Genomic DNA, 27,544 nt, shown 5'->3' with positions numbered 1-27,544 from the left:
ACATCTGAATACTTGAAAATTGTTTCTCAGCAGTAACAGAAAACATCATCAACATATTGGTATACATGACGAAAGATGGCTAGCCCGGATCCAGTGAACCCGTCCTTCAGAGATGAGACTATTGTGGAGACACGCAGATGAAACCACATCTCTACGGATCTATTCTGAGGGAAATGCTAAAGGAAATCGTCCTCAGGATGAGAGAGGAACCTGGAACTCCAGAAGGGAAGCTCAGCAGACATGGGAGGTGGTAGCCGAGAAGCCACGGCTGCCTAACAGGACCCATCATCAGCCACAGATGTGCCCATGAGCAACAGAACAGAGTCGCTTTAAATGTTACTGCCGTTCATTCCCTACAAACCAAGCCAATATGGGAACTGGTGGAAGTTTGTGTTAAAAAAAAAAAACAAAGCAACACAAAACAAAACAGGGCCCACACAAGGCCCTAAAGCCCACACACAAACCAGAACTCAGTAGGGCTACTCCACTTCCTCAGAGGACTTAATTCTGTAAATTAAGTAGCTCCAACATAAAAGGAGGAACCAGAGAAGAGGCTCAGTGGTTAAGAGCACTTATTGCTCTTGCTTGGGATCCAGGTTCCATGTCTAGCACCCATATGATAGCTCAACCACCTACCTGCTGCTCCAGTTCCAGAGGATCTGATACTCTAGTCTGACCTCCACTGGGCACAGGTATGTATGTGGGGTGTGTGTGTATACATACATACATACATACATACATACATACAGGCAAGTCACCTATACAAATAAAATAATAAATCTTTTTAAAAATGAAGATGAGAAAATATAATGTGTACTTTGCTTCATTGCTACTGTAATGCAGAGATGACTATATAGAGACAACAAAGGAAAGTACTCAGCTAAAGATAGGATGGCATATATATATATGTATATGTATATGTATATGTATATGTATATGTATATATGTATATATATGTATATATATCCCCTTCTCCGTGGTAGAGCAGAGCCCTCTGATTCCTAAGCACAAAACCCACAAAATAGGCACAGTCAGCAGGGCTGACACGGACATGCTAGGAGGTGTTCAACAAAGCAGGGATCTGCATGAGAAGCCCTTGGTGGGAAGAAATGTGTTTCCATAGTGGCTGTTGCAGCATGCAGCCCTGAGCTCACAATCTTCTAACAAGATGCCTCTCGAAGCTTTCCCTGTTTCTGGTGTGTGTGTGCCTATGTCCTGTGGTTTCACCCAACACATTAGGAAGAGAGCCTGGGACAAGTATGTACAATAAATAGAATCCCGTATGAAGTCCTCCTGACATCAATGCCACCAGAGCACACATCCCATGCTTCCCTGAAGCAAGCCACACACACGCCCTTTTGCAGAGGGCATGGCTGGGATCTATGGAGGGCTACAGGCAAAGTGGAAGGACACTCTGCCCTGTAGGCACAGCCTGGCCCAGATCTCCACAGTATGTAGGAGGCTGTGGCAACAGCAAGGTCATCTTAACATGTTTGACATTTAGAAGTTCTGTAGGACCACCAGATGCTACAGGTTACATTTCAACCCTGTGCTTTAAAGCTCTTCTCTGAGCACTGCAAGAGCGGGAGGGTGTGTAAGGTCAGCTGTACCTTTTCGTAGATGCGTCTTGACAGTCTCTGCTTTCCCTGAGCAAAATTTTAAATCTCTAGTTTTGCTCTTAACATAAGCTACCACCAGCTGCCGTGAACAGCGTCAGAGCCCCTGGGGTCTGGTCCCAGTTGTGACACCTCTAATAACTCAACCTCTCCAAGCTTTCGTTCATCATTTGCAAAACAAGAGTGAGGGCAGCTTTCCTGCTCCATCTGCTCACAGACCTCTGAGAATGCTCAGAGCCCTTGGATGGGACAGGTCCATGTGCCCCCTACCCCAGTCCTTAGGGGCTGATAGTCGGGGTCATGACAAGGTCCTTGGCTACCTGTGGGGAAGCAGAGCAAGCGCCCCACCCTACCTTTTTCTCATTGACATCCTCCTGCTCCTCCTCTTCCCCCCGCAGCTCCTCCGGCATGTCTTTGATTTTGTTCAGCAGCTCCGCCTTGGCAGCAGAAACATTGTAGTAAGCAGGACAGTTGACCAGCACACCCGCTGTCTCCTTGTGCTCGCTCCTGAAACACAGCACAAGCTCAGAGCAGCTCTTCACCATCGGCTGTCTCAGAAACGTGCAAAAAGTTCTACTTAATGTCCCCCCAGAAATAATGACTGATGAGCAATTTACTGATACTGACTGTGCTGGGCTCCAAGGACAGGGAAACCTGAGATGCAAAGCTCCCAAGGGCAGTGCTGGAGATGGGATCAAGTATTTGAAACCAGCCAAGGTTACTCCATCTCAAGAGAAATTTTAAAAAGAAAAAAAAAAAAAGCGAAGGGAGAAAGAGAAAGTTTAGAAAGGAAAATCTACCTGCTGATTACACAGAGGGTCTGGGGGCTCAGGGCTGTCCAAGAAAACCAGGAACTGAAAACCATGGTATCTCATGCTGTTTGTTTTACCATAGTGGAGCTGCTGTTTCATTTTTGTGGGGAGCTGGGGTGGAACCTGGCTCCTCAGGCACGCTTGGTGCAGGTCAGGGTTCAGATACACCCGATGAATGACTCATGGAAGCAAGTTCTCTTGGAGAGACAGTTTAACTCTTCAATGATATATTATTTAACTCTGACTCTGTGATTTTATTAAAGAACCAGGAAAACAACATCTTCACTGATCTCCTTTACGAAGTGTATCTGCGTGTAACCCAGTTGACTAGAAAGCTGGAAAAAGCTTTCAGCTTCTATCAGCTTCTCTCCTGTGTTCCTGTCTGACTAGGCCGCTCAGGAGTCTGATGAAGCCTCACAATGCCATTTGCCACAACAGGACTACATTTACTTTCACCACAAGGTGGCACATATCGTCTTTCTGAAACCCTCAGGAAGGAGCAGGACCATTTTGCCACCAGATTCATGAGGGAATATAAATTCTCAAAGATAATGTTTTTCTAAGAATACTCTGTGAAACTACTTTGGGCCCCTGTGGTCCCAGTGGACTGCCTGGTGTCGTGCAGTGATGTTTGCTACAGTGTGACTCTGGAGAAGTCACCACACCTGAGATAGTCTCAACTCTCCAAATCTGAAACTGAAGAGACAGGCGAGGAGACCGTGAGCCAGACGTGCTCTGAGAACATAGCCCGCAAATGGCAGGAAACTAGGCACACAGCTCCTTTCTCTCTCCCACCCAAATAAAAATGTGTTCCTGCTACTGATTCAGCTAAAGTCAGTGGGAAGATTCTAAATGGCAAACCCATATTTGGGTGAACTGTTCTGTTTGTATTTCGTCTGGAAGCCACATACTGTTGAGTCTCAGCCTGTCAATATTATCACTAAAAACTAAAAAGGAAATAAAACCCACTCTACATCTTTCTCCTGATAGTCCTTTAACCAAGTATGTAAGAAATCTCAGAATATCTCAAGAAATTCACGCACTAGAAAACACAACTGCTCACAGTTCTCCCGCTGTGGCTGGGCCCTGGGACAGGTTTCCAAGCCAAGCTGGGGGCTCCAGAGCCTCCAGAGAGGGTGGGGTAGCTAGGTGTCCCTGGCAGATCCACTGAGCAAACGTTCACCTCAGTGCCTTCAAGTGAACGTCCTATACAGTAAACACATCTGTGTCTCCAGGCCCTGCCCCCTTTCATAAAGACTGGTCCACTTTGCTCTTGTAGACACCCACATCCTGGCTTTGTTCCCTTCTCAGCACTACGCCTAGGGGAGGTCCCTGAAAGTGACCTATGGCAGGACAGACAATCCTGTCGTTTACTCAATTAGGGACATTGGCTAACTGCTGTGAGCTTCCACCTCACACCCCAGGGCCTGCTGCGGTGGATCAACGCGTTAACACGCCTCCATGTTTCTGAGGTGGCTGTCGGCCCTCTCTTGGGTGTGCTGTGAAGATGAGCTGCAATAACGTTTATGTACGGATGTGTGACGATCAGAAAATGAACACTGGCTATTAATGACAGCGGTTGGGCATTTGTCTCTCATTTTGCTGTTGGGCATTTGTCCTACCTCCTACGCCTCAGACTCACTGCCCTATAGCTGGGATGGAATGCCATTCTTTGTCAGTGTCCTGTGCTAGGGATACCTCACATCCAGAACTACCATCACCCCACAGAAGGAGTTGAGTCTCAAGGCTCTTTGGCGTGGCTACAGGGACTTACGTCTTGGCTTCCCGTCCACCGTGCCTGGCAGCCATGTCTAAGGCTTTCCTCTTTGCACCACTGTCCTTCAGCACACTGGCATCTCTGGGGAACAAACCCTCCATCAGGTCCATCGTTGTCTTCCTTCTGGAGTCCGGATCCAAAATGTCCGCCAGAGACTTGTCTTGGTGGACAATTTCCTTGGCAAGAGCCTCTGTTCGGATATCTTCTGAGGTCTTCTGAGGCTCAGCATGGATTTTCTTTCCTATATCCTGAGTTCTGTCAACAGGTTCGTACGTAAGGTTTCGGGTCTGGCTTGGACCGGGCTGCTTGCCAGGAGGACCGTTGAGCTGAAGCTGGGCACCCTCACTGGAAGGTGTGTTGGACTCGACTTCTGAACCTTTGGCTGAAGTTTGGGGCGGTGTGGCAGTCATTATCCCTTCCCTTGTGACTGTCACCCTGGGAAGCCTGCAGGAACTGCGAAGGGAAGAAAAGAGAGAGTGGTTAAGGGGAAAGTGATGAGGGCACAGGAGATGTGAGGGAGGCACTTCCTCGGGGCTACAGCTTCCCAGAGCAGAGTGGCTGGCATGATATCTACGGTATTCACTCTCCCACAACCACGGGGTTCTAAAGGGTCTTCTCCTGAGCCCAGAGCTGGTCCTAGATACATTCACTAGGAATTCAGTTTGACAAATGTTGCTATTGGGCCCCAGAGCTTTCTGGGAGGTGCAGACAGGAAGGGCGGTGGGAGTAAATGACCTCTGTGGTATTCTGGAGATGATAGCCCACAGAGGCTGTTTTGTTTCTGAGACAAGGTATCTCTCTCTACATAGCCCTGGCTGTCCTGGAACTCACAGAGATCTACACACCTCTGCCTCCTGAGTGCTCAGACCAAAGACCATGCCTGACCTTACAGAATTTTGTTTTTAACATTTATTTTTATATATATTTATTTGGGGCAGGCAGCATTGTGCCATAGTATGTGTGTGAAAGTCAGAGGACAGGCTCTCCCCTTCTACCATAGGAGTTCATCAGGCTTGGTGACAAGCTCCCTTACCAACTGAGCCATCTTGCTGGATCCCAAGAGAGAATTCTGTTATGAGCAAGCACACTAGTCTCAGAAACTGTGTTGGGAAATGCTTGTTCCACATCAGCCTGGCTTATCATCACCGGGTGTTAGCTCTATCCTGTACCTCTATGGCGTGCGTGGAGTGTCTGCTGCAGACAGGAGGTGACCATCGAAACTCAGCCTCTTTGAGAGGCTGCCTCCAGGCTCTGTGTGCGTGTGTGTGTGTGTGTGTGTGTGTGTGTGCGCACAGCACATCTTCTAATTTCAGTGTTTTCTCCCATGTCTGTTCTATCAGCAACAGAAGCATTCTGTATTTATTTATTTGTTTATTTTAAATGTAGGAGTGCTCTGTCTGCATGTATTATCTACATGCCAGAAGAGGGCATCGGATCCCATTACAGATGGTTGTGAACCGCCATGTGGTTGCTGGGAATTGAACTCAGGACCTCTGGAAGAACAGCCAGTGCTCTTAACTTCTGAGCCATCTCTCCAGCTTCCCCTATCCCCATCATATTCTATTTCTTATTTCTTTAACTGATCCAAGACTCAGTCAGACAAGAGGAGCTGGGTCTTGGCTCTTTAAATTATCACTTCTCTGCACATAATAAACACTAGCCCTGCAAGGCAAACGACTGAGCAGCCTCATGAGTTGACCTTGTATAGAGAATCTCTGTCCTCAGGCTCTGCTGTGAGCAACAGAGGGATGCCCTGGGAGCCTGGCTCCAAACACCTGAGAGTGGTGACGGATGGCCACTTCCCCTCACCAGAGGCTTGCCCGGGTTGCGACTGCTCACTCACCCGCTGCCAGGTTCCTTGGAGGCTTCACCATCCAGCAGTGCCTGACACAGGGCTTGGGGAGGAGGTGGAGGAAAGTCATCTGAGCTGTTTGCTAGAGGTTCCTGGCTCGGTGGAGGAGGTGGCGGTGGTGGTGGGGGAAGAGCTTCAAATGTGGGGCTTGAAGCAACCTTAGGGTGCATGTCCTTTACAAACACTTCGTCGTCATAGTCCCCCCGGGGCGGTGGGGATGCTTGAAGGGCTGACTCTGATATCCGGAGAGAGATCCTTCCTGGAGTGTCTGGGTCAGAAGTGCTGCAGGAACTCGGAAGACTCGGCTGGTGTTTACAGTGCTTCAGGTTTGCAAACTCAGGCTCCGAGGCATCCTCGGTAAGGCTGTCCTCTTTGACTGCGTGGGCCCACTTCACCCAAGGTGGAGGGGGTCGCTGAGGCAGGGATGCCCTCTTCCACGTTCCCTCCTCTAGCCCATATGCTGGGCTGTTGAGCTCAGGGTTTCTTGGGCCGGGAGGCTGAGTAACTGCAGAGGCAGGGGATGGGAAAGGCTGTTGACCAGTCTGCTGATCCATGGTAGGCTGTGAGCAGTAACTGGAGGGGACCGGTGATGGCAGAGGGGAGCTGAGTGGGGCCATGGAGGCAGCTCTGGCATCTGGGAAGTGGCTGTGCATTCCTGCTGAAAGTGGCCTAGGGCCAGGTGCTCTAAGTTGCTTCAGATGATCTGGGGCTCCAGAAGATTCCGTAGGAGCTGAGGAACCCACAGTGGCTTTGCAGGCTGAGCCATCCCAGCAAGGCGTAGGGTGGTGCAGGGGTAATGGCAACTCTTGTGGGCCTCTGTCTGAGCAGCTGAGAGACCTGGAATGGGGCACAGACGTGAGGGTCAGAGTGTTGCAGAAAAGACAAGCAGTGAGCCCGAGACCCAGCCGAGGACCTTCATCCCAGAGCTAAGTGCTCTTCCTCAACCAAGTTAAACTAAGTCCCAGGCAGGTGGAGTCCCCACAGGCAGGGTCAGAGTCCTTTCACTAACCCTCCCTCCCAGCCGCCCGCCTCCTCCTGCCATGACACACATGTAAAATGGCTTCTGAGGACAGGCTGCAGGACATGAAGAAAAACAACTCCTTTCTACAGCTCCTTTTTGGACTACTTAGGGAACAGCTCTGGCCTCTGGGGAGACAGACTGATGCCTCTATGTCTCCCTGAACCAGCCCAGGGGAGGGGTCTGCCTGGGAGCCTGTGCGGCAGCTGAGTCTGAAGGTTCGTTCGGTAATAGCATTTTCTGTTCTCTAAGTCTTAGTGTTTCCACTTCCTAAGACAAAAATGAACAAATGAACTTTTAAAAAGGGAAGAAGTGTCACCTAAGGAGCTAACTCAGTTACCTCTGCAGGAGACTGACGATAACCAGATGATTATACACAGCCATACACAGCCGTAAGCAAGCGTCTACAGTTACCAAGGGAACCCAACAAACAACTCCTGATAGATGCCCTTGTTACTGAAGGGGGGGGGAGGCAGGGAGGGAGGCATGGAGGGAGGGAGGGAGGCATGGAGGGAGGGAGGGAGGGAGGTATGGAGGGAGGGGGAGGAAGGGGAGGAAGGGAAGAGAAAGTCTCTAAGCACTGCTAGCCTGTGCCTGCGATGCAACGGTTAACATGAGGACAAAAAGACAATCTCTAGCAAATCCTGCCATCCGTGGATTAGAGTTTGCAGTTTTGCTGCTGGCCGTGGAAGGGAGAGCAGGTGAGCCTTTCATTTCACTGATCTGTGGCCTAGGATGGAGCTGTGACTCCTACATCCCTCAAAACCATCAAGTGCCAGGCAAGGATGATACAGCCTACGAAGGGAGAGCGCAGGCAACCATGCGCATGCTCTGATTTTTGGTGGATACAGATGGTTGGGTAAAGGGCCTCTCTTAGGGCTTCTCAATCTCAGATGTACCCCCCCACCCCACCCCTCTCTCAGGGCTTCTCAATCTCAGATGTACCCCCCACCCCACCCCTCTCTCAGGGCTTCTCAATCTCAGATGTAGTTCCCTCACCTATCACAGACTCACTCCTTCACTGAGTCAGTTTCTCCACCAGGGACATCTACGGGCTATTCTGTACTTTGTGGTGGATTCAGAGGCAAATCCTCAGAACGCTTTTTACTTCTATGTCATGCATTTTGGCATCCCTAGCACCTGGGAGAAAGTACCCCATTAGTTTCTGTCTGATGAAAGAATGTTGCCAACCACTCTTCAGATTGGAGGATAGGAACTATTTTAAACTTAGCATCTTAGTGGGATGTGATATGCACACCTGCAATCCCAGGGCTGTGAAGGCTGAGCAGGCAAGCTGGGTCTCTATAGCAAATCCCTAGACTACAGTGTAAGAATCTTCCCCAAAATAAACAAACAAAACCAACCGACCTAACAAACGACAATACGTAGCTTAGCATCCTCTATGGGCCAGCTAGGATCTGACGGTTCACGACTAACTCAGTGCCTGTAATCACATCTTACGCATATGTCTAGAGGCTGGTAAAGGGGTTATCACTCAACACAAAGTAAGGTAACACCCAGTAAGGAGCCAGTCTTAAAGATTTAGATGCTTTTAGTTTATGTTTGATCTCAGTTCACCACACTAACATTAAATCCCTTTGAAAGCAGGATTTAAGCTAAATGCTTCATTTGGTTGAGCTTCATAGTGACTGTTTTTCTGTTTTTCAAAAACAATCTTACTCAAGTCCTTTTATCATGGAGTACTGATCCCAGTCTCCCGGGAATCCTAGTATTCAAGAACATACTTTATTTTTTAAGGATTTACTTCATTTTAACTTTTTAACATAACACGTTTTAAATTGTGTGTGTGTGCGCGCACATGTGTGTGTGTGTGTGTGTGTATGCGTGTGTGTGTGTCTGAGTGGGAGTATGTGCACATGAGTGCGGGTGCCCGAGAAGGCCAGGGCTGAGGTGGAGCATCCCCTGGAGCTGGAGTTACAAGCAACTCTGAGCTGCCCAGTGTGTTCGCTGAAAGAGGAGCTGCAGCACGCCCTTGTCAGCCCTGTCAATAAGTAAAATCTGGGATCAACCTTCTCACATTTGTAAAAAAAAAAAACCTTTAAAATTATGATAAAACCTCGTCTGGTAGTGGTGGTGACAGGGTCGGGGAGAATAAGGTCAGGGTGCCACTCCCTAATCCAGACTGCCCTCTAACTCTTTGCATTGCTTCCCAAGCGCTGGGAGAGCGGCAGGCACCACTGCACAGGGCTCCTTAAGGGGTCTAAGGGCGCAGCTCCACGGTGCTACACGTTTGTGGGGTGGGTGTAGCTCTGTCTCAGTGGGCTGGCCTAGTGTGCGGAAAGGCTCTTGCTCTGTCCACCAGCACGGGAGGGGAAAATTCTCCTTGTTGTAAATCAAACCTCTAAAATGTTTTACATATTGCCTAAGTGAAGCCTACGTATCCACTCAAAAACTCCATTTCTCCCCTCACCACCCCGGGCAGTTACCACTCTACCTTCCGTTTCTGAGATTTTGGCCAAATGCCTCACGTGAGTGGATGCAGACAGTGTGACCCTTTTCATCTTATTTCATTTAGCTAATATCTGCAAGGTTCACATTTGGTAGGACTTCTTCTCTTTCTAAAGCTGGACAGTACTCCACCATGTCCACATGATCTGTTTGATGGAGACTTGAGGCCGTGACAATTTCTTACTCCTGTCAACAGTGAATGGCACTGCTATGAGCTTCGGCATACAAGCCTTTCTCAGACTCCGCTTTCAGTTCTTTGGGATGTATACACGGGCGTGCTACTGTTGGGTCTTGTGATAGCTCAGTCTTTAATGCTGTTTTCTACATGGCCACCGATTTATAGTCCCGCAGTGCACGGGATTCTGACTTCTCGCCCTTGCCAACACTTGGTGTTTTTCTATTACCACATACAAGTACATACCTAGATCCAGGGCCAGCCAAACAACATGGATCCTTTACAAGACCAAAGCCACTGTCTTCCCTCAGGAGCACATCCTATAAGTACAGGAAAAGAGCAGCATTAAATAGGTGTTTACATTTACCAGTGCTGTGCAGGTAGGAAGGAGGATGGACAGCTGCGTACTGGAGACCTACTATGGTCAGACATTACGGCAGCACTCTTACAAAGGCCCAGGAAGTTGGGCTAAAACCACCACACTGGTGAGGAAACAGGCCCACGGTCAGAAGTGAGAGCAGCATCAGAACTCCCTTCAGTTGCTGCAGGCATATCCCCTCACAAGAGTGTTTGTCAAGTAAGAGAAGTCCCATAAGTATTTTGGAGTTCACTGTCACTGCAATACTTAAGTATTGTGATAATGACATAAATTCAATGGGCCTACTTTTGAAACAGAAGGAGGCAGCGGGGAGAATGAAACACAACAGGACAAGTTATAATTCTGTAATCTTTCATGTGTTCTGAGTAGGAATCTAGTCTGTAATCAGGCAACAGTAAACTCCCAAGTCTTACCTTTAAGTGGTGTCAGTAACTCCGGGGGTGGGTGGGGGCTTTCAGGGTAGTTTTTATTTGTTTTCACTATGGGTAGATATTGGTATCCTGAAAGGGTTAATACTAGAATGCTGATAGTGTAAAATCTGTCCCAAGTGATCTGGTCACCATGAAGAGGACACTGTTGCTACAGATGATAACATAATCAGTTCGCCACTATTAAGGTAATAGGACACAGGTGAGAAAGGAAAATTCATATATAATCTGAGCCTAATTTTAGTAACTTACTCACTACCCTTTCTAATGGGATAAATGCTTTTCATGTCCATAGTTGTGTTTTTGTCTGTGTAAAAGAGAAACTAATAAGCAATGAAGACTCACATGTTGATGGCTAGACAGACAACAACCAGATCAGCTGCTTTGCTGGGACTGAGTTCAGATCCCCAGAACTGACATAATGCTGGTGGTCATGGGTGGAGACCCACCTGGAACTCTAGCACTCAGAAGCCAGGGACAGGGGATCCCCAGAGCAGGTTGACTCATTGGTTATACTAGTGAGCTCTCGGTTCAACTGAGAGACCCTTCTAGTCCTCAAAGCCCTGCAAAAGTATACACGGGTGAACAAAACAGTCGAAGGCTGGATGGAGACACAGTGCAGTGGTAAAATGCTTGCCTGGCATGCATGAGGCCCTAGGTTCAATTCTCAGTACTGTCTCTCCCCTCCACTGCTGCTCCCCAAAAATCAAAGGTGATTATAGGCAGAAGCAGCAAATGCCCAGATGTTAATAATTTCACCTTTCCCTTATTAGGTATATTACTGTGTGCCAGACACTGTGCTAAGTTCCTTGAATGGAATATGATCTACCTGACATTTCCATTGACACCAGCATGCACCCATGCATGCAGAAGTGCATGAGTATGTCATGCATCATCAAGTATATGTTTGCAGCCTAGAAGCATTGCCAATTCTTAACATACAGTTAAATAAACAGAACTAGGAGTCAAGCCAGGACTTCGTCCAAGACCTTTCTGTGGAATTTCAGTGTTAAATGCAGCTGATGGACACCCTGGTTTGAACACTTGAAGATGAATTCTACACAATGACCCCCTAATTTTCACTGTAGAATGGAAGTTCCTGTTTTCATGACCCCTTCAGTCCTTTAAGTCTTGCCCTACCACCCTTCCCTGTTGACACAAATGGACCAGGTTTTGCCAATAGTTAACTGGAACAACCTGATCGCCATCTGAGCTCCTGGCACAGTAGAGTTCAATTACGTCCTTTGTATTTCAGTTTATGAATGAAGCTAACCTGCATTTGTGTGAGTTGGCTCTTAAAATGATATTTACATGGGTATGCATTTAAAAGGGTGTGGGAGTTAAACCCAGTAATCAGCTATTGAGAGAATTTATCAAGTTTCCTGTTAATCAAGATACCCCTCCTCGTTTCCACTACCACCCTCATCCCCAAAGTAATGGGCTTTGTACATGCCAGGCAAGTTCTTTACCACTGAGCCATACATATCCTCAAATGTCATTGAACAGAAGGAAAAAGTCTTCTCAACCTAGTAGAAACCCAAGGAGAATATTCTTCTTGTGTGTCTTCACTGTCAAAGTTTTGTTTTAGCCACAAATAAGGAAAAAAGATGAAGAGTATGCATGAAGTTAGCCCACAGGCATCTCTCTAGTCAGGCAGGGACTAGCTGCTGGGCACAGGAGGCAGCTCAAGAATGTCTTGGAGTGTTGCTGTGAAGCTGAGATTTCCTGACTATTCCCTCCTTTGCTTCATAGTTCCCAATTAAATATCAATTAAGTGTGGTGTCCCCTTAGTAAAAGGGTGCGTAAATGCCATTCCATTTTCAGTTGCCTTTCTAAAAAACGGTTTCTCAAATAATAAAACCAACTTAATTGGGGTTTGAAGAAACCTCACTGCTTCTATAAACAAAACAAAAAGTCTGCTTGAAGTCTATTTCCCGAGTGACTGATTTATAAAATATTTAGGGGAAAGCAAGCATTTAGTCATCCAACTAATCCCCCGAGACAGAATAAAGACATTCAACAGGAGATTTGGTTTTTGCCTATGCTTTTCTGTCTATTTTTTCTTTTTCTTTCGAGACAGGGTCTCTCTACACAGCCCTGGCTGTGCTGGAACTCAGTATGTAGACCATGCTGGTCTTGAACTCACAGAGATGCACCTGCTTCCTGAGTGCTGGGATTAAAAGTGTGTAAGTCCCCCTCCCTTTTTATATTATCTTTACAGTATCAGGAGAGAAGAAGAAATTCCTTGGCATTCTATGTAGAAAACTACTGTTGTACAAAGTAATTGAAAAATCTTGTACCTACAGATTTTAAGTGATACACAAGGAGGAAAACAGTACTGTGGGCTTTGAATCAGCTCTGGTGGGAGTTACACCACAGAGAGAATATTCCTAGATAGTTCTGAAAGAATACAGTATATTCTCTCAGAAAGATGTGTATGAGTGGGTCTGTGTATGTACATGTTTTAACACAGAGAGAGATGGGATGTTTCCTAAAATTTCACACACACAGACACACACACACACACACACACACACACACCCTACATAAAGTATCAAAAGCCAGACCTGGTGGCTAAGGTTTATTTCAACTAGTTGTAATTCTGAGAAAGAAGGACTGAAAGGTTCAAGGCTAGCCTAGACAGCTTAGTGAGACTATTTCAACAGAAAAAGTAAAAGAGGCTGGGTGGGTATAGCTCCGTAGTTACAGTACTTGCATGGCAGGCACAGAACCCGGTGTTCAACTGTCAGAACGGCAACCAACCATAAAACAACTATACATCTAAAAAACCAAAACAACACTATAGAATTTATGTATCTTTGTATGGAAACTAGGAAAGATTGAGAGAGAAAAATCACAGAAACAGATAAAAAAAATATTACTTTCTCAGATTTAAGATTAAAAAAAAAAAAAAACCATAAAGGAGAGAGGTTAGGAGAGCTCCTCTAAAGCTGTCAGAGTTGGAGGGGGCCAGTCCTAGGCCAGCTGGCTTGGCTGCACCTACCTGACCTTTCTTGTCTGAGGTGGGAGACGACCTGGACCTCACATGCACAGGGACCGCCAGGGTATCCGAGCGCTCCAGCAGGTCCTCGGCTGACTTGGACTTCCCTGCCTTCCCGGCCACCATGCCCCAGGAAGGCGGCCCGCCAGGGGGCCTGTCCATCCTCTGGACGCCCCTCGGTCCGCAGTTAGCTCCGCTGAGCAGCTGCCTGGGGGCCTGAGGGTCCCAGCGTCGTCGCTCCCCGACTAGGCGTCCGCTGGCGAAGGAGCTGCTGCGATCTCGGGGCGCCTGTGGACCATCTGCGGTGGACTGATGGGGGTGCTCCTTGCGGGGCAGCGCCTCGGGCTCCCGCAGCGAGCTCAGGCTGCAGGCGGAGGCCAGGCCGGGGCCTTCGGGCGCCGCGGGGCCCGCCTGGAGGTAGGCGCTCTGTGCGCGCTCGCGCAGCCCGGGCTCCGGCGTGCAGGCGGCTCCAGCGGGCCGCTTGCCGGTCTTGCGCTGGATGTAGTCGGCCAGGGCGCTCTGCTGGAATTGCTTCAGCTCGGGGCCCGACAGGCTGAGCGTGGAGCAGGCCTTGCCGTCGCGCTCGAAGATGCGACGCCGGTCGGCCACCGTGCTCTCCGAGAAGCGCAGCTGCGCAGGCCTCAGTGGGCCGCAGGGCGCGGGCTCGGCCTCCTCTGAGACCCCCACCTCGTTCATCTTCTCGGGCTCCGAGTAGGAGCGCTTCTTCTGCTCGGCGGTGAGGCGCCGGCGTGCCCCTCTGCGGGCAGCCTGGGGTGCAGGCGGGGTCCCCGCGGCCGGGGTCACGCTGTGTCGCTCCCGAGGGGTGTGTGGAGAGGACGAGGGCGCCGCGGCCTCGGAGCTCCGCATCCCCACGTGGGCGGAGGCAGGTCGCGGGAGCCAGGGCCTCGAGGTCCCGGGGGTGCCCGGTTCCAGGTCTCGGCGACGAAACGACGTGGCCCCCAGGACGCGGGACTGGGCATCCTTGATGCTGTTCCTGTAGGCGCGGCTGAAGGGCGCGTCCAGCAGGGGCGACTCGGGGGTGCTGGGCCTGTCCTCCGACCACGAGGCTTCTCTCTCCGCCTCGCTGAAGAGCTGAAAGGTGCTCTGGCTGCGGAGCAGGCGGGCCTCCGGCCTCGGGGGCTCACTGCCTCGGGCAGGAGGTCCTCGGCCATCCTCAGTGGCCCTCCTCAGCAGCTGGCCGCACTGCTGCCAGGAGGCCTCTTCCTGCTTAGACTCCCCGTTTTGGAGGTTCTGCTCCCCATTGCGCAGGTGCTCAGTGGACTCAGAGACATGGACGCTGCTTGCTCTTGGTTCGTCAAGGTCACTGGCAGAAGTACTGGGAGTCGGGCCGGTCCTATTAGGCCTGTAGGTGAGGCCGTAAGCGGAGCTGCCCACACTCTTGGGTCTGTGGCGCCCTTGCTCTCGCTCCTCTATCTTAGAGACCTTCTCCAGCACGGAGCAGTGGGGCTTCCTGTACTGCAGGGCAGAGGTGCTGCTGGCGCTGAGCCGCCTCTGGCTCACACCGGATGGCGGCGGCTGCTGCTGCAGCAGTGGGGCCGGGGGCTCTTCATACCTGGAGTCTGCACTGTGGAAAGATTCTGCAGCGTTCATTTTCCCCTCGGGTCTTAGATAGGAAACAGATTTGTCCAAGAAGCCTCTGTGGTCGGGCCCCGCTTTCCTTCCAGGGTCCTCCACCTTGGTGGGGGGGGCACAGGTGGACCTGCCACCGGGGTACACCTCCGGGGCTTCTCCGAGCTCCACGCTGCTTTGTCTTCTTAGACTCTCCGGAATATTCTGGAGAGATGAGAAGGCCGATTTGGTCCTGCCAGAGTTACCTGACAGGCCCTCGCCTTGGCCTTCCCTCTCTACTTTCTGCCTGAGGTTGGCATTGTGATCTTCCTGAAAGTCTCCCTCCCGGGGCTGAGAGAGCCTGGAAGACTTCCTGTCGTCACCCACGTGCAGGGCCTGGGCCTGAGGGGACAAGAGACTGTGCTGATTAGAACATGGTCTGCTGCCACCGTGAATGTTCTTTCTCTCACTTGGATATGGGCTATCGCCGTGGGGAGGTGTGACATGTCTCTTTAGGGAAGAGTCTTCATTTTCAGGCACTGAAGAAAAATGGACTTTGTAGATGTATTTGGCTGCAGGCTCTGGCTTTTTCTCCACAGGAGTCACTGAGTCGTGTTCTAGGGGCTGACAGAAGGCAAACCCAGGCCTGCTAGCTTCTTTTTGATTCCCGTTCTCATCTAAGGTAGCCATCTTGTTACAGGTTCCCTGAGCAGCTGTGTATCCACTCTCTTTGACTAGTGCAGGGTAGACTGTACCATTACTACTCACAGAGGGCTGGGGCACCTGGGCAAAGTGAGGCTCTGGAGAAGGGACCGGATAGATGCCAGTGGGCAGCAGAGGTTGGCCAGGCTGTGTCTTCCGGGTATAATTATGCTTAGGTTTCACTGGGGGGCTATTCTCTGGACTCCTCTCTGGGACTGTATGCAGCTGTTCCTCCAGGAATGGGGTTTTCTGGGAGCCTGAAGAGTTTGTCTGAGGCCGGCAGAACCTCTTCTGATCAAGGCTGGACCAAGAGCTGGGACGCTCTCGATGCCGGAAAGCTGCATAACTATCACTGCGGGTGGGGGGCATGGGTGCGCCTGCCTTATGGGGCGGGTTGTCAGTAGCAGTCTCCAGGGAACCAGAACACTGCTGGCTCCAAGACAGGGAAGGCGTTCCCTTGCCCCGAGGAATGCTATGCCATTTAGCACAGCCTTGACTATCGGCTGAGGTGCGGGCATCCCTACCTTGAAGAAGCAAGGCTGAAGGGTTCACCTCATACTCTGAAGAGACTCCCCTCCGGGTATCGTAGACTGTCTTGACGTAGCGAATGTCTGCCTGCCTCATCCCTTCTAGAAGGCCACCCCGGGCAGAAATCACATCCATGGAACTTGAATGTTCTCGGGTAGAGCCACCAGGGGGTGGGTACTCGAAGATGCTAGAACTGGTGGAGAAGGAGCTATATGCCGAGTCTCTTTTGTTATGAAGGTGGCCTAGCTGGTCGATGCTGCTCGTGGACTTGGCAGGAGAAAGAAGATGGCAGGGTGGGTATCCACCACTGGGCTCCAGGCTTTCCATGCTCCCCTGGGAGCTGCACTGGTCAGGGCTCCGCCTCAGATAAGCATGGTCATAGTTGGAGAGGTCACTCGTAGAAGAGCTGGGAGAACAGGAGACAAGGCAGTCAGTCCGCTGAGGGTTTATTTAGTGGGCTCACAGACACTGGACTCGGTTTATAAATCCACTCTTATGCAAGAGGTTCCGTTTTCAGAAGGGTGGGTAAAAAGGGCCTTATTCGGGGCTTGTTCCACTTCCTTGTGTCACCACTAGGACTAATTGCCCAATGCTGCAACCTTATGTGCCTCTAATTAATCACCCAGGCTAACTAGAAGAGGGTGGCCATAGGCATGGGCAGAATGCTGATGTGACTGGCTGTGCTGTAACTGGCATTTTGCACATGCCAAGAAATGAAAAGGGGGGAGGCAAAGAAGGGGAGGGAGAGTGACAGAGGAGTTTTCTGTCTGTTGTAGGTACTCATGGGGGAAACCAAGAAAAGCTTAGTCAGCAAACAGGCACGTGAAAGGGTGGGAACTTGGGGAGCACACTCGTAGGACTTTAGTTAATATCTTTCCTTTTTAAGGAGTCAAAAGCTAGACTCTGGCAACCTTCCTGGAGTCTCAACGATAGTAAGGACAAATTTGTTTGTGGGGAGAAGCTAAACACACAGCTGAATGGAGAAATCCACAGGGAAAAGAAGTTAGAGCCAGAAAAAGCTGGGGGTGGGGGTGGGGGGAGGGCAAAGGAGAAGGTGCAAGCAAGGGAGAGGAAGTCTTAGCCACAGGAGGTCCTTAGGCTGAATTCCACCACCAAAGCCACCCTCAGGAAAGTATGACCTTTGTATTTCTAAGCTCCTCTGGGTTGGGGAGAGGGAAAGAGTCTCAATATTGGCCCTTCATATCCCAGAAATTGGTCTTAAAAAAAAAAAAAACAACAACCTGTTTTTATTAATAATAGAAGAAGTCTAACTTGCATGTGTGGGGACTGGGGAGTTTGGGACATCTTTGTAGCTTCAATTTTGCTATAAGCTTAAGACTGCTCTAATAATTTACTATCAGGGGCTGGAGAGATGACTCAGCTGTTAACAGGACCAGCTATTCTTCCAAAGGACTGGGGTTCAATTCTCAGCACTCACATGGTGGCTCACAACTGTCTGTATCTCAGATCACAAGAGATCTGGCTCCTTCTTCTGGCTTTGGCAGCCATTATGCATATATGAGGTACAAAGACATACATGCAGACAAAACAACTGTATATATCAAGTAAAAATATGAAACATGTTTGGGCGAGGAGTATAGCTCAGTGGTAGAGCCCTTGCCTAGCATATGCAAGGCGCCAAAAAGAAAAAAGGAAAGAAAAAAAGAACTCATATATCAATGGAGAAGCCATATTGGAATAAATAAAAGTCAGTCAACAATCTCCTCATGTTAAACATTGTGATTTACTATTCTCCAAGGAAAGACAAATCCGGAGTTCTTACCTAGGTCTTTCATTTTTATGTGAATAGACACTCAAGTGCATTTAAAATCATGTAGCATATTTCTAGATATCATATAAGAAATCCATGGGGAGAAGTTAGAGCCAGAAGAGGCTAGGGGCCTCCCTCCTGTAGTAGACCTCAAGTGGATAGCACCACAGGAGGATTCTGTAAGGCTACTCTCCTAGCTGAAAGGGCTCTGTCCCTCAGAGCTCCTGTTCTCAGGGTGCCTGAGGAATATGAGGCATAATGTTGGCTTCTGAGAATGTCTTTCCACTGTTACCTGGAATACTCGTCTCTCTTAGCCTGGATGTTCCTGATTCTAAGGCGAACAAAATCTTCAAGCCTGTCGCAGTTTCGGTGCTAACACAGGCAGCCTTACTGTCAAGGAGTTACTCTTTAGTGGGTCAAAGTTCTTACCGTGGTCTGGCTACTTCTCCAATCTCATGGCCTGCTGCTGTCCTTGGCCAACCCAACCCCCTCCTGGCAATGACTCAAACACATGAGACGCCTACATCCATCTAAGCCAGCGCCTCAGGCTTTTCTGCTCTACCACATGGAGGACCCTTCGCCTGGCTCACTCCTTCCCTTACTTAAGTCTCCACTTCTGGCTCTCCTTATGTCCTATAAACACTGCTTTTATTTTCCCCACGGCCCTTACTACCGCTTGTATAGCTTTGTAAGAAAGCAAGCTCAATTCTATCTACAATGTTTAAAGAACGGAAGGACACACAACAAAATATTTGCTGATTCTGGGGCAGATACAAGTGTTCTCTGATATTCTACTTTGCATACTTAAAAGTAATTTTTAGGGGTCGGGGAGATGGCTCAGCAGTTCTTACCTCGTTGCTCCTGCAGAGGACCTGGGTTCAGTTCCTAACACCCACCGAATGGCTCACAACCACCATAAATCCAGTTCCAAAGGATCTGGCAACCTCTTTGGACCTGAGAGCACCAGGTATACATGTGGTACACATACATGCATACAGACAAAACACTCATATACTCACAAAATAAGATCAAAAAATTTTAAAAGTAATTTAAATGTTCAAAACATTGTGAAAAGCACACACACACACACACACACACACACACACAATATAAAAATGTCCTGATGTGCACTCACAGAACCTTAACTCCTAATGATCAAATCTGTTTTCAAAACACTGGGCTAAATTTAAACAAGGTTGTTTACTGCCAGACTTCTCAGTCTTCCATAAACTATTATTCATCTGCTGTCCCTAAGGGGGGAAACGCTGAGCAGTTTTCTAAACTTATATGACTCTAGAAACTTTCTGTCAAAGAATACTTAACAGACTTTCATTTTATGGACAACTTTTTGAGAAACTATTATAATTTTGTATCTCCTTCAAGGAGTGTGCCCATCACTGAGACCGTCTGAGACACAAGCGTGCTCGCATATGTCAGGTGAATGGATCTCAGTGAGTTCGGTACATTAGTGTTTTAATACTGCTACTTGAGCCTCTCTTCAGAGACACTATGTAGCTCCTCAGTATCCTCTAACACTTTAGAACTGATGAGTAGTACCTTTGTAAGATAGTGGAGAAATAGTGCCAGGGGCCTGGCAGAAAGCAGTTAACATCAAGTTTCAGGGCAATTCCAAATCCAACCTCGCTCACAAGGCAAGTTAAAACCAGACTGGCCTCTCTGTCTCTGTCTTGTCCCTTCTGCACTTCCAAGTCCCCTCACATTCCTCTCTGCATGAGAAAGAGATCCTTAAGTTAGACATGAAATTGGGCTTCAGAAACTAAGTTCAAGCCATCAGAAGGAAGCCAGCCAACTCAGCTGGCACACTAGATCACTAGACGCCACTGAGGCTAGGGACATTACCAGAGGTCCTTTTCTAGCTGCAGCTGCCACTATGAGAATGTGAGGAGACTGGAGGTAGGGGATGCCTGTGACAGAGCTGCAGAGATGTGCCTGAGCTAAGGCTCACAGCATTCTGGGTAATGTGAGCTTGCCTTTCTCCTAGAGTCACATGGTGCTTTTGTGTCAATAGCCACATCAACATCAAAGGGGCAGGAGCTGGTCACTGTACAAGCATGGTTCAACCCCTCTAACCCACCTATGAGAGACAGGATGGAGGGGAGAGGAGCAGCGTGGCCCTCAGAATACTTTGATGCCAATGCCCCCACCCCTGAGGGCCTATGGAGCCCAGCAGTCATGGCAAGCAGGTGTCCCACACACTGACTACAACAGACTGAAAGTGAGGGTCTGGGAGGTTCTAAAGGATCCCACCATCCAACAGCACTAAGACACACCTACACTCATGCGTGTGTTCTGCTTTATGCTAAGTTCTTTAGCAATCAGGTGTCACTAAATCCCTAAAGCTTCAGCCTGATTATCATGTCATGTATGGAGTGTTTGTACCGTATACATGCATTCCTCTATTTAATGCTCACAATGACCGGGTAATATAGGTATCATTAACTTACATTTTAGAGAAGAGAAAGGCAAGATCAGAGAGTGCTCAGGCTCATGAGCAGGTGAGGAATGAGAAGGAGCAAGGTCAAACCGAAAACCTCAAGCACCCTACTATTCCCCACCCCGCCTCCCCCACCTCCTGATCTGTTGGGTACTCACACTTTGCTTTGCAAAGCCCCTGTAAATCAAGTGGGGGGAGCTTGCTGTGAGGGGACCTAGTCTCTGGAGCAGATGGCTCAGATGTGGTGAATTGGTCCCCTTAAAGGACTAAAAGAGCTACAACAGGGGAAAGGAAGGTCTACAGGAAGGAAAGTAACCAGGAACCACTTCTTCCTATGGCCTGATGCTTCCTCTAATATGATGGGAGAATTTTATCCTGTGTCTACCACTGAGGGGTCTATGATTTGCCTTTGAGCAAATCATGATCCTTAAGGGCTCTAATTGAGTCCTAACTTTCCCCAAAGTACAGCCACTATCTGTTAAATAATCCTTCCAAAAGCCTCCTAGTGGCTCACCTTAACACGCGCACACACACACAAATGCCACTGCCTGCATCTCATTTCTATGTGTGTTAGAAATGACCTTCCACCTCCTCACCACCGCGCTGTCTCTGCATGACTCCAGTGATAATACTGTGTGGAGCCGAGTCCTCACGGTCAAATGGACGCTACCTTGTGCACACAGCTCGTTAGGGGAGTCCCGACTCGGCCTTTTCTTTAGTACGTCTAAGGGTCTAGGTTTGGATCCCCTTTCCCCAGTTCCTCTCAGATGCAGGAAGCCCAATTTCTAGAATAGATCCCTTTGTTTGCCATACTCATGGTGGCTCTATTCATTCTTGAACAACCTTAACTAGCACCAGGTGACTAAGAAGTGGAAGTGTAACCTAGCAGCTGTGTGCACAAACCATGGCACCTGCCTCAGATCTGTCCTGACTCACATACTGATCAGCTGTCCATACTTAGACTAGTTTTTGCACCCTTCAACGTCCTGTTCTGTAAATTGGTGGAAATTTGTGTGTTCTTTCAAACAGTGCTACATGCAGAAGAGGAAAATGAAGGGACCACATGGGATCAACAAAATCGCGTGTCACTGAGAGATCCTCCGTCTTAGTCATTTCTGTTGCAGGGCCATGCTAGACAAATCACTTTGATGGAAGGAGGGAAAAAAATCAAGTGGAATGTTTAAATATAGAAATATCATCAATTCAGTTGTAAATATGAATAATTTGTAACTAGTGCAGACAGGACACTGAGGCACCCAGAAAGGCAGTTTTCAGTTTCTCGAATATGGGATTATAATAGGTATTGAGAAACAGCTGACTGTGAATGGGTTCCATAAATATCTCAAACAACCAGCCATGATCACACTATTTCCAGACTCCTGCCAAACCAATCTAGTTTGGGATGTGATGTAAGGATGAATCACCGACATGGTTAGCATTTGAGGAGGATGAAGACAAAGATATTTTGGGGGTGAAGATGACCTTTGAAGGAGAGAAACCCTCGGATGCTAGCCATGGCCACTCACCTGGAATGGTAGCTCTGGTGCCAAGGAGGGCCCATTGTGCCCTGAGATATCTGCATCATGCTGACATCAGGCTGGGTCTCCCCGAATTTGGTGGTATGCCAGGAGTGAGGGCGAGTGGCAGGTTCACTGCACCTGTGGAAACACAGGAGAGGGACCCTTCAGCGCCAGCAGCTTCTCAGCTGAGTCCCCTCATGAAGTGAGGTGGCCTGGGTCCCAGGAGATCACAAATGGAAGCATTGCTTACTTCTCAGAGTGCTGTGTCCCTTCCATTTTACTTCCTATTTCGACATCTCACAGGAATGCTGCAAAGTCAGGACTTTATTTAGGCTTCCTACATGTTGGCATTTTACACCTTCTGAATACAAGGACATGGATGCCTGGGTCTTCCTGAACCTCTAGCTTTACAGAAAAGTAGGAATGCTAAAATTCTTTCCTATTTCCCAAGGGGCTTTGCGTAGGTTCTCAGAAAAAAGCTTCCCAGGGCTTTGCTAGTCCTCTATCAGAGCCTGGGTGGACGGTGCTGCTCTTTCACTGTCTTGGAAGAATGGTATGGAAGTCAGAGACTGTCTTGTGCTGACAGTGAATGCTCTATGCCACAGTCTAGAGAACAAAGTGTCCTCTGAAAGGCTTTCTCATTTTGCAAGTTGGTGACTTCAACCTTTAAGCATCCTGCCTTTAAAACACAAAGATCTGATGGAGCCGAGGAGAAATCGTGGGTGTCCTTTAGACAGAACATGAAAGGGCTCTACAAGGGGTCAGTGACTAAGAAAGCCAAGGTCATGACTCAGCTGCTGTGCAGTACTTTTGGCATCAGAGTGAGATGACCATCCAGGCATCTCATGCTGACACCTATGAGATTGTGTGTGTGTGTGTGGGGGGGGATATTGCTGTAGTTTAGACATATTTTGGGATTCAGGAAGTCCCTTGATGAGATGAAGATGATGGCTGTAATGTATCCCAAGCCCTCACACTTGCTGTCAGTGAGTTGATGGAATAGAGCCCGGGGGGTAGGGGGTTCGGGGGGAACACAAGCCTGTTAGACAGACCTACCTAAAAAGAAGGGCAAAAAGGAGAAGAAGAATTTAAGGGTGGATGACGGAGGAAATGGGAATGGACAGGAGGAAGCATTGACGGCAACCACTCTTCCAGATCTAAGAAGTATTTCTGAAGTATTAGAGTGATTATAAAGATGGGGCGGGGCCAGTCAGATGACTCAGCTCCCAAAGACACTTCTGTGCAAACCTAACAATCTGAGTTTGACCCCTGGAACCCACATGAGGGTAGAAAGAGAGAATCAACCTTTGACTGAGCCATATGGGCCCCCTCCTATGGGGTGTGCACACATCCACACAAACAGAATAACTATTTTTTTTTATGTAAAAGTTAATTACACAGAAATTGCTCTCAGAATTAACTGTGGACAAGGCACACAGTGTCCAGCCATGGTGGTGAGACAGGGAGCTGCTATGGCACTGACTGTGGCCTGAAACCAGAAGGGTAAACACAGGCCAAACAGTAGAACTGCCAGCCTGGAATCTACAGAGTAACGAAAGGAACTTTGTGATGAACTAGGAATCGTAGATGACATTGCAGAAAGCCAAGCCACCCTTGAGGGACTGGCTTGAGGTTACAGCCTGACTTCTGGGGAACTTGATGTCCAAGGACTAGAAACAAAGGTGTCAAGTACTGAGGTGCTGTACTTCTGGCCTACAGCTCTCCGATACCACCCCCCTCCAAGAGCTGACTCAACACTGGGTAAGTGCGGATATACTTGCTCTGTTCTTGGTCTCTTGTTTTTGTTTTTTTTTTTTTTTTTTTTTTGGTTTTTCGAGACAGGGTTTCTCGGTGTAGCTCTGGCTGTCCTGGAACTCACTCTGTAGACCAGGCTGGCCTCGAACTCAGAAATCCGCCTGCCTCTGCCTCCCAAGTGCTGGGATTAAAGGCGTGCGCCACCACTGCCCGGCGGTCTCTTGTTTTTTTATCCTTCATCTTGTTAGCCCAGATAAAGGAAACTTGGTTTCTAATCTAGTTTCTAAACCTGATACGACTGGTTTTGAGCTTTGGGTTTTAAGTACATGTTAAGTACAATTTTTCACCTTGGCTTTCCTTCTGGTTATAACAGGTTATATAGACAACACAATACTGATGGGTTAGGGTTAGGGTTTGAGTGTCAAATGTCTTCCTGGGGCTGACATTTTTGAGAGGCTGTGGGACTTTTAGGTCTAGACAGAGGAAGTGGGTTGTAAGGGGTGGGCCTTAAGGGATTATAACCCAGCCTTACTTCTGCCCCAAGATCTCTGTTCCTTGTCAAGTGCCAAGCAACAAGTAGCTCCTTTATATCCTTACTACCAAGAAGAAGAGCTGGTCTCTGTGGCATGCCTTCCTCACCGTGATTGGGGTATAGCCCTCTGCAACTGTGAGCCAGACTTAACTTCTCCATGAAATTGCTTTTGTTGGAGTATCAGAGGAACACGAAGGTAACTAAGACACTACTCTTCCTCATTCTCCCAAGACACGAGGTAAGCAGCTGTACACACATGACCAATGTCACTTACTGCCCTGCCACAGGCCTCAAAAGCAGCAAGGCCACAGACTGGAATTTTCTCGACTGTGAACTGAAATAAACCTATTTGTTTACTTATTATGGAGCCTTGCTAAGTGGCCCAGACTGGCCTGCAGTACCAAGCCTCCCACCCTGGATGCTGAGTACTGGGATTACAGGAAGGTGTCAGCGTGTCTGTCAGAAGCCTGTCCTTTACAGACTCGCCTTCTCCAGCACCTGTTAAGAGTGATAAAAGACTGCACAGTATAGCTCTGTAAGAGTTTACCAAGATCAAAGGCTGTGAGACGTGGAAGTGAAGGATATTTAGGCAGAAGGAACGGCATAGCCAACATGGGAGAACACAAAACATGGCTCAGACATGGTCCAAGCGGCACAAGCAGCGGGTAGGATGACGAGTGAGGAGACAGGAAACTCCTAAGTGTCTTACACTACACCACAATAAAAAGATGCCCCAGGCAGGGAGAGAGAGACAGGCTCCAATCTGAGTTTTAGGAAGGTACCACCACACATTGAATAGATTGGATACTTTCCCAGCCAGGATACGAGATGCTGAGGGCCTGGGACTGAGACAGTGGTAACGAGCATCAAGGAATCAAAAGTCTTTAAAGTTATGAAGGCAGAAGAATCCTCAATCTCAGTGACCACTTAGACAGGTAGTGTATGTGCGTGTATGTGTTCGTGTGTGTCTGTGTGTTTGTGTATGCATCTGTGTGCGCGCATGTATTTGTGTGCGTGGGTGTGGATGTGTGTGTGTTGTTTAGTAAAGAAGGAACAAAGAATGCCATGTCCCTGAAGTGAGAATAAGTTTGGAGTGTTTAAACAAGAGTGTGGCCAGAGCCACAGAGAGAAGAGCTGATGGCGTGGGATTCAGACCGCATGAGAAGCTTTTGAGAGCATTCTGACACAAGCATCAGATGTTTATTTGAATGGGGTCTGAAAGCCAAGGCTCAGAGGTAGAGCGGAACTTCAGATGGCCCTGGAGGATTGTGATGCATTGGAAAAACAAAGAAGGTGATTATGGTAGTTTGAATATATTTGGCCCATGGGAAGTGGCACTATTAGTAGGTGTGGCCTAGTTGGAAGAAGTGTGTCATTGAGTAGGCGGGCTTTGAGGACTCCTAGTGTTCAAGCTCCACCCAGTGCATTAGAGACTCTCCTCCTGGCTGCCTGCAGAAGACAATCTCCTGTTGCTGCCTTTGGATCAAGATGTAGAACTCTCAGCTCTTCCAGCACCATGTCTGCCTGCATGCTGCCATGCTTCCTGCCTTGATGATAATGGATTGAACTTCTGAAACCGTAAGCCAGCCTCAGTTAAATGCTTTCTTCTATAAGAGTGACCTTGGTCATGGTGTCTCTTCACAGCAATGAAACCCTAACTAAGACAGTGACAACTTTAGCTTTGAAAATAAGCACCAGAGGGCTTCTGTTGCCAATGCTCTCTGAGGAGCCGTTATGACTGAACCTTATGGCCTTCCAGGTGCACTAGCTTTCCAAACCATGCTGGCTGTCAACCAGACAGAGGTCACAAGTATAAGATACAAACCAATTTAAAAACAGATGTGAAAACAGCCAGATAGAGTAGCATACACCCTGGGACCAAGGCAGAGGAAGTCATTTGAACCAGAGTTTGGGGCCAGCTAGGCAACACAGCCAGTTCCATTTTAAGACAATATAAAATAGACAAGCTAATACTACCAATCAAAGTGACCATACTTCTTAATCCTCTGACTGAGTGGTCTACCTGCCTGACTACTGTTTAGTGTATCCATGACCATAGAAGACGAAGCCCACCACGATACCCACATGCTCCCCACAGAGAAAGAAATGTATCACAGTGACATGTTAAGTTATCTGTCAGAATGAATGGTACAGAATTCGGGCTGAGGGTCTCCAGGATCCCCTTGCCAACGGCATCTGCTCAGCTGGGGATGTAATGCTGACTCTCAGGTTCTGTTTGTGTGTCGCTGATAATCTTCCTCATCTATTTTGTGTTTGTCTTAAAACAGGTCTACATTAAAATGCTACTACATCTGGCTTTTCTTTCATCTGTCTTAAAAATTGACAGGCACATAGAAATGTATTCACATTAATACAAAGACTATCTTACTTATGTATGGAGTCATGACCAAACTTAACAAATCATTAGCTCTTCCCCATATTCATTTTAAGTACTCTTTTGAATAGGCAATAAAATCACAAGAAAAAAAAAAAACCAATGTATAATTTTGCCCTACAGATCCCATTTCTCCCCCAACCCATTGCTAAATTCTTGTATAGCCTTTCCCAGGGTCCCATTATGTAAACACAACCCTATATAAAGGTGTGAGGATGTGGCCCATGAGTAACGAGCTTGTCCAGTATGCACAAATCCCTGGATTCTATCTACCCCAAATACCAAACAGCAAAAGAGATAGATTGGTAGGAAGAAAGGTATTTATCTGGGGTAATACAACCCCAGAGGAACATACAGTCCTTTCTGGAAGAAGACATTCTTTTTAAATGTCACATGCTCACAAAGTATACTGGGGACTTCTGCTTTGCTGACTGAATAATGAGAGTGAAGCCTGCTAAGAGACAGACAGATAGATGACTAACATCACAAATTAGGAGGAAAGGTAATCCCCTTTCCTTGTACTGGGTTTCACCATACTGGCCCACAATTGTCTGCACACCTCTTCCCTGCCATGTAGTTTATTTCTCCTCACCCCACATTTCTGAGACATGTTTATAGACTAACACATAAAAATAGTATAAGCAGAGGGATTAGCAATGTTTTGTTTAATTTAGTCAATAGTAAGTGGTGCCAAAATGTCCTTTTTCTCAATATTTCAATCCTGCTCTTCCCCCTTCAAAACACACACACACACACACACACACACACACACACACACACACACACACAC

General features: G+C 48.2%; 1 protein-coding gene across 2 annotated transcripts in view; it reads right to left on the bottom strand.

Annotated features, from left to right (window-relative positions):
- Positions 1–27,544, bottom strand: part of Shroom3 (shroom family member 3) — a 151,418-nt gene that overhangs the window by 8,623 nt on the left and 115,251 nt on the right. For both annotated transcript variants that reach the window (XM_028789199.1, XM_028789198.1), the window contains exons 3-8: positions 22,079–22,210; positions 13,531–16,732; positions 9,966–10,039; positions 6,049–6,894; positions 4,203–4,658; positions 1,970–2,123 (exon numbers count right to left, since the gene is read on the bottom strand). In XM_028789199.1, coding sequence (XP_028645032.1) covers positions 1,970–2,123; positions 4,203–4,658; positions 6,049–6,894; positions 9,966–10,039; positions 13,531–16,732; positions 22,079–22,137 — 4,791 coding nt within the window. In that variant the 5' untranslated portion in view covers positions 22,138–22,210. The remainder of the gene's footprint in view (positions 1–1,969; positions 2,124–4,202; positions 4,659–6,048; positions 6,895–9,965; positions 10,040–13,530; positions 16,733–22,078; positions 22,211–27,544) is intronic.

This window comes from Grammomys surdaster, unplaced genomic scaffold (assembly GCF_004785775.1).
Source record: "Grammomys surdaster isolate TR1022 unplaced genomic scaffold, NIH_TR_1.0 125793, whole genome shotgun sequence".
NCBI lineage: Eukaryota > Metazoa > Chordata > Mammalia > Rodentia > Muridae > Grammomys > Grammomys surdaster.
This window is presented reverse-complemented; position numbering and strand designations above follow the sequence as displayed.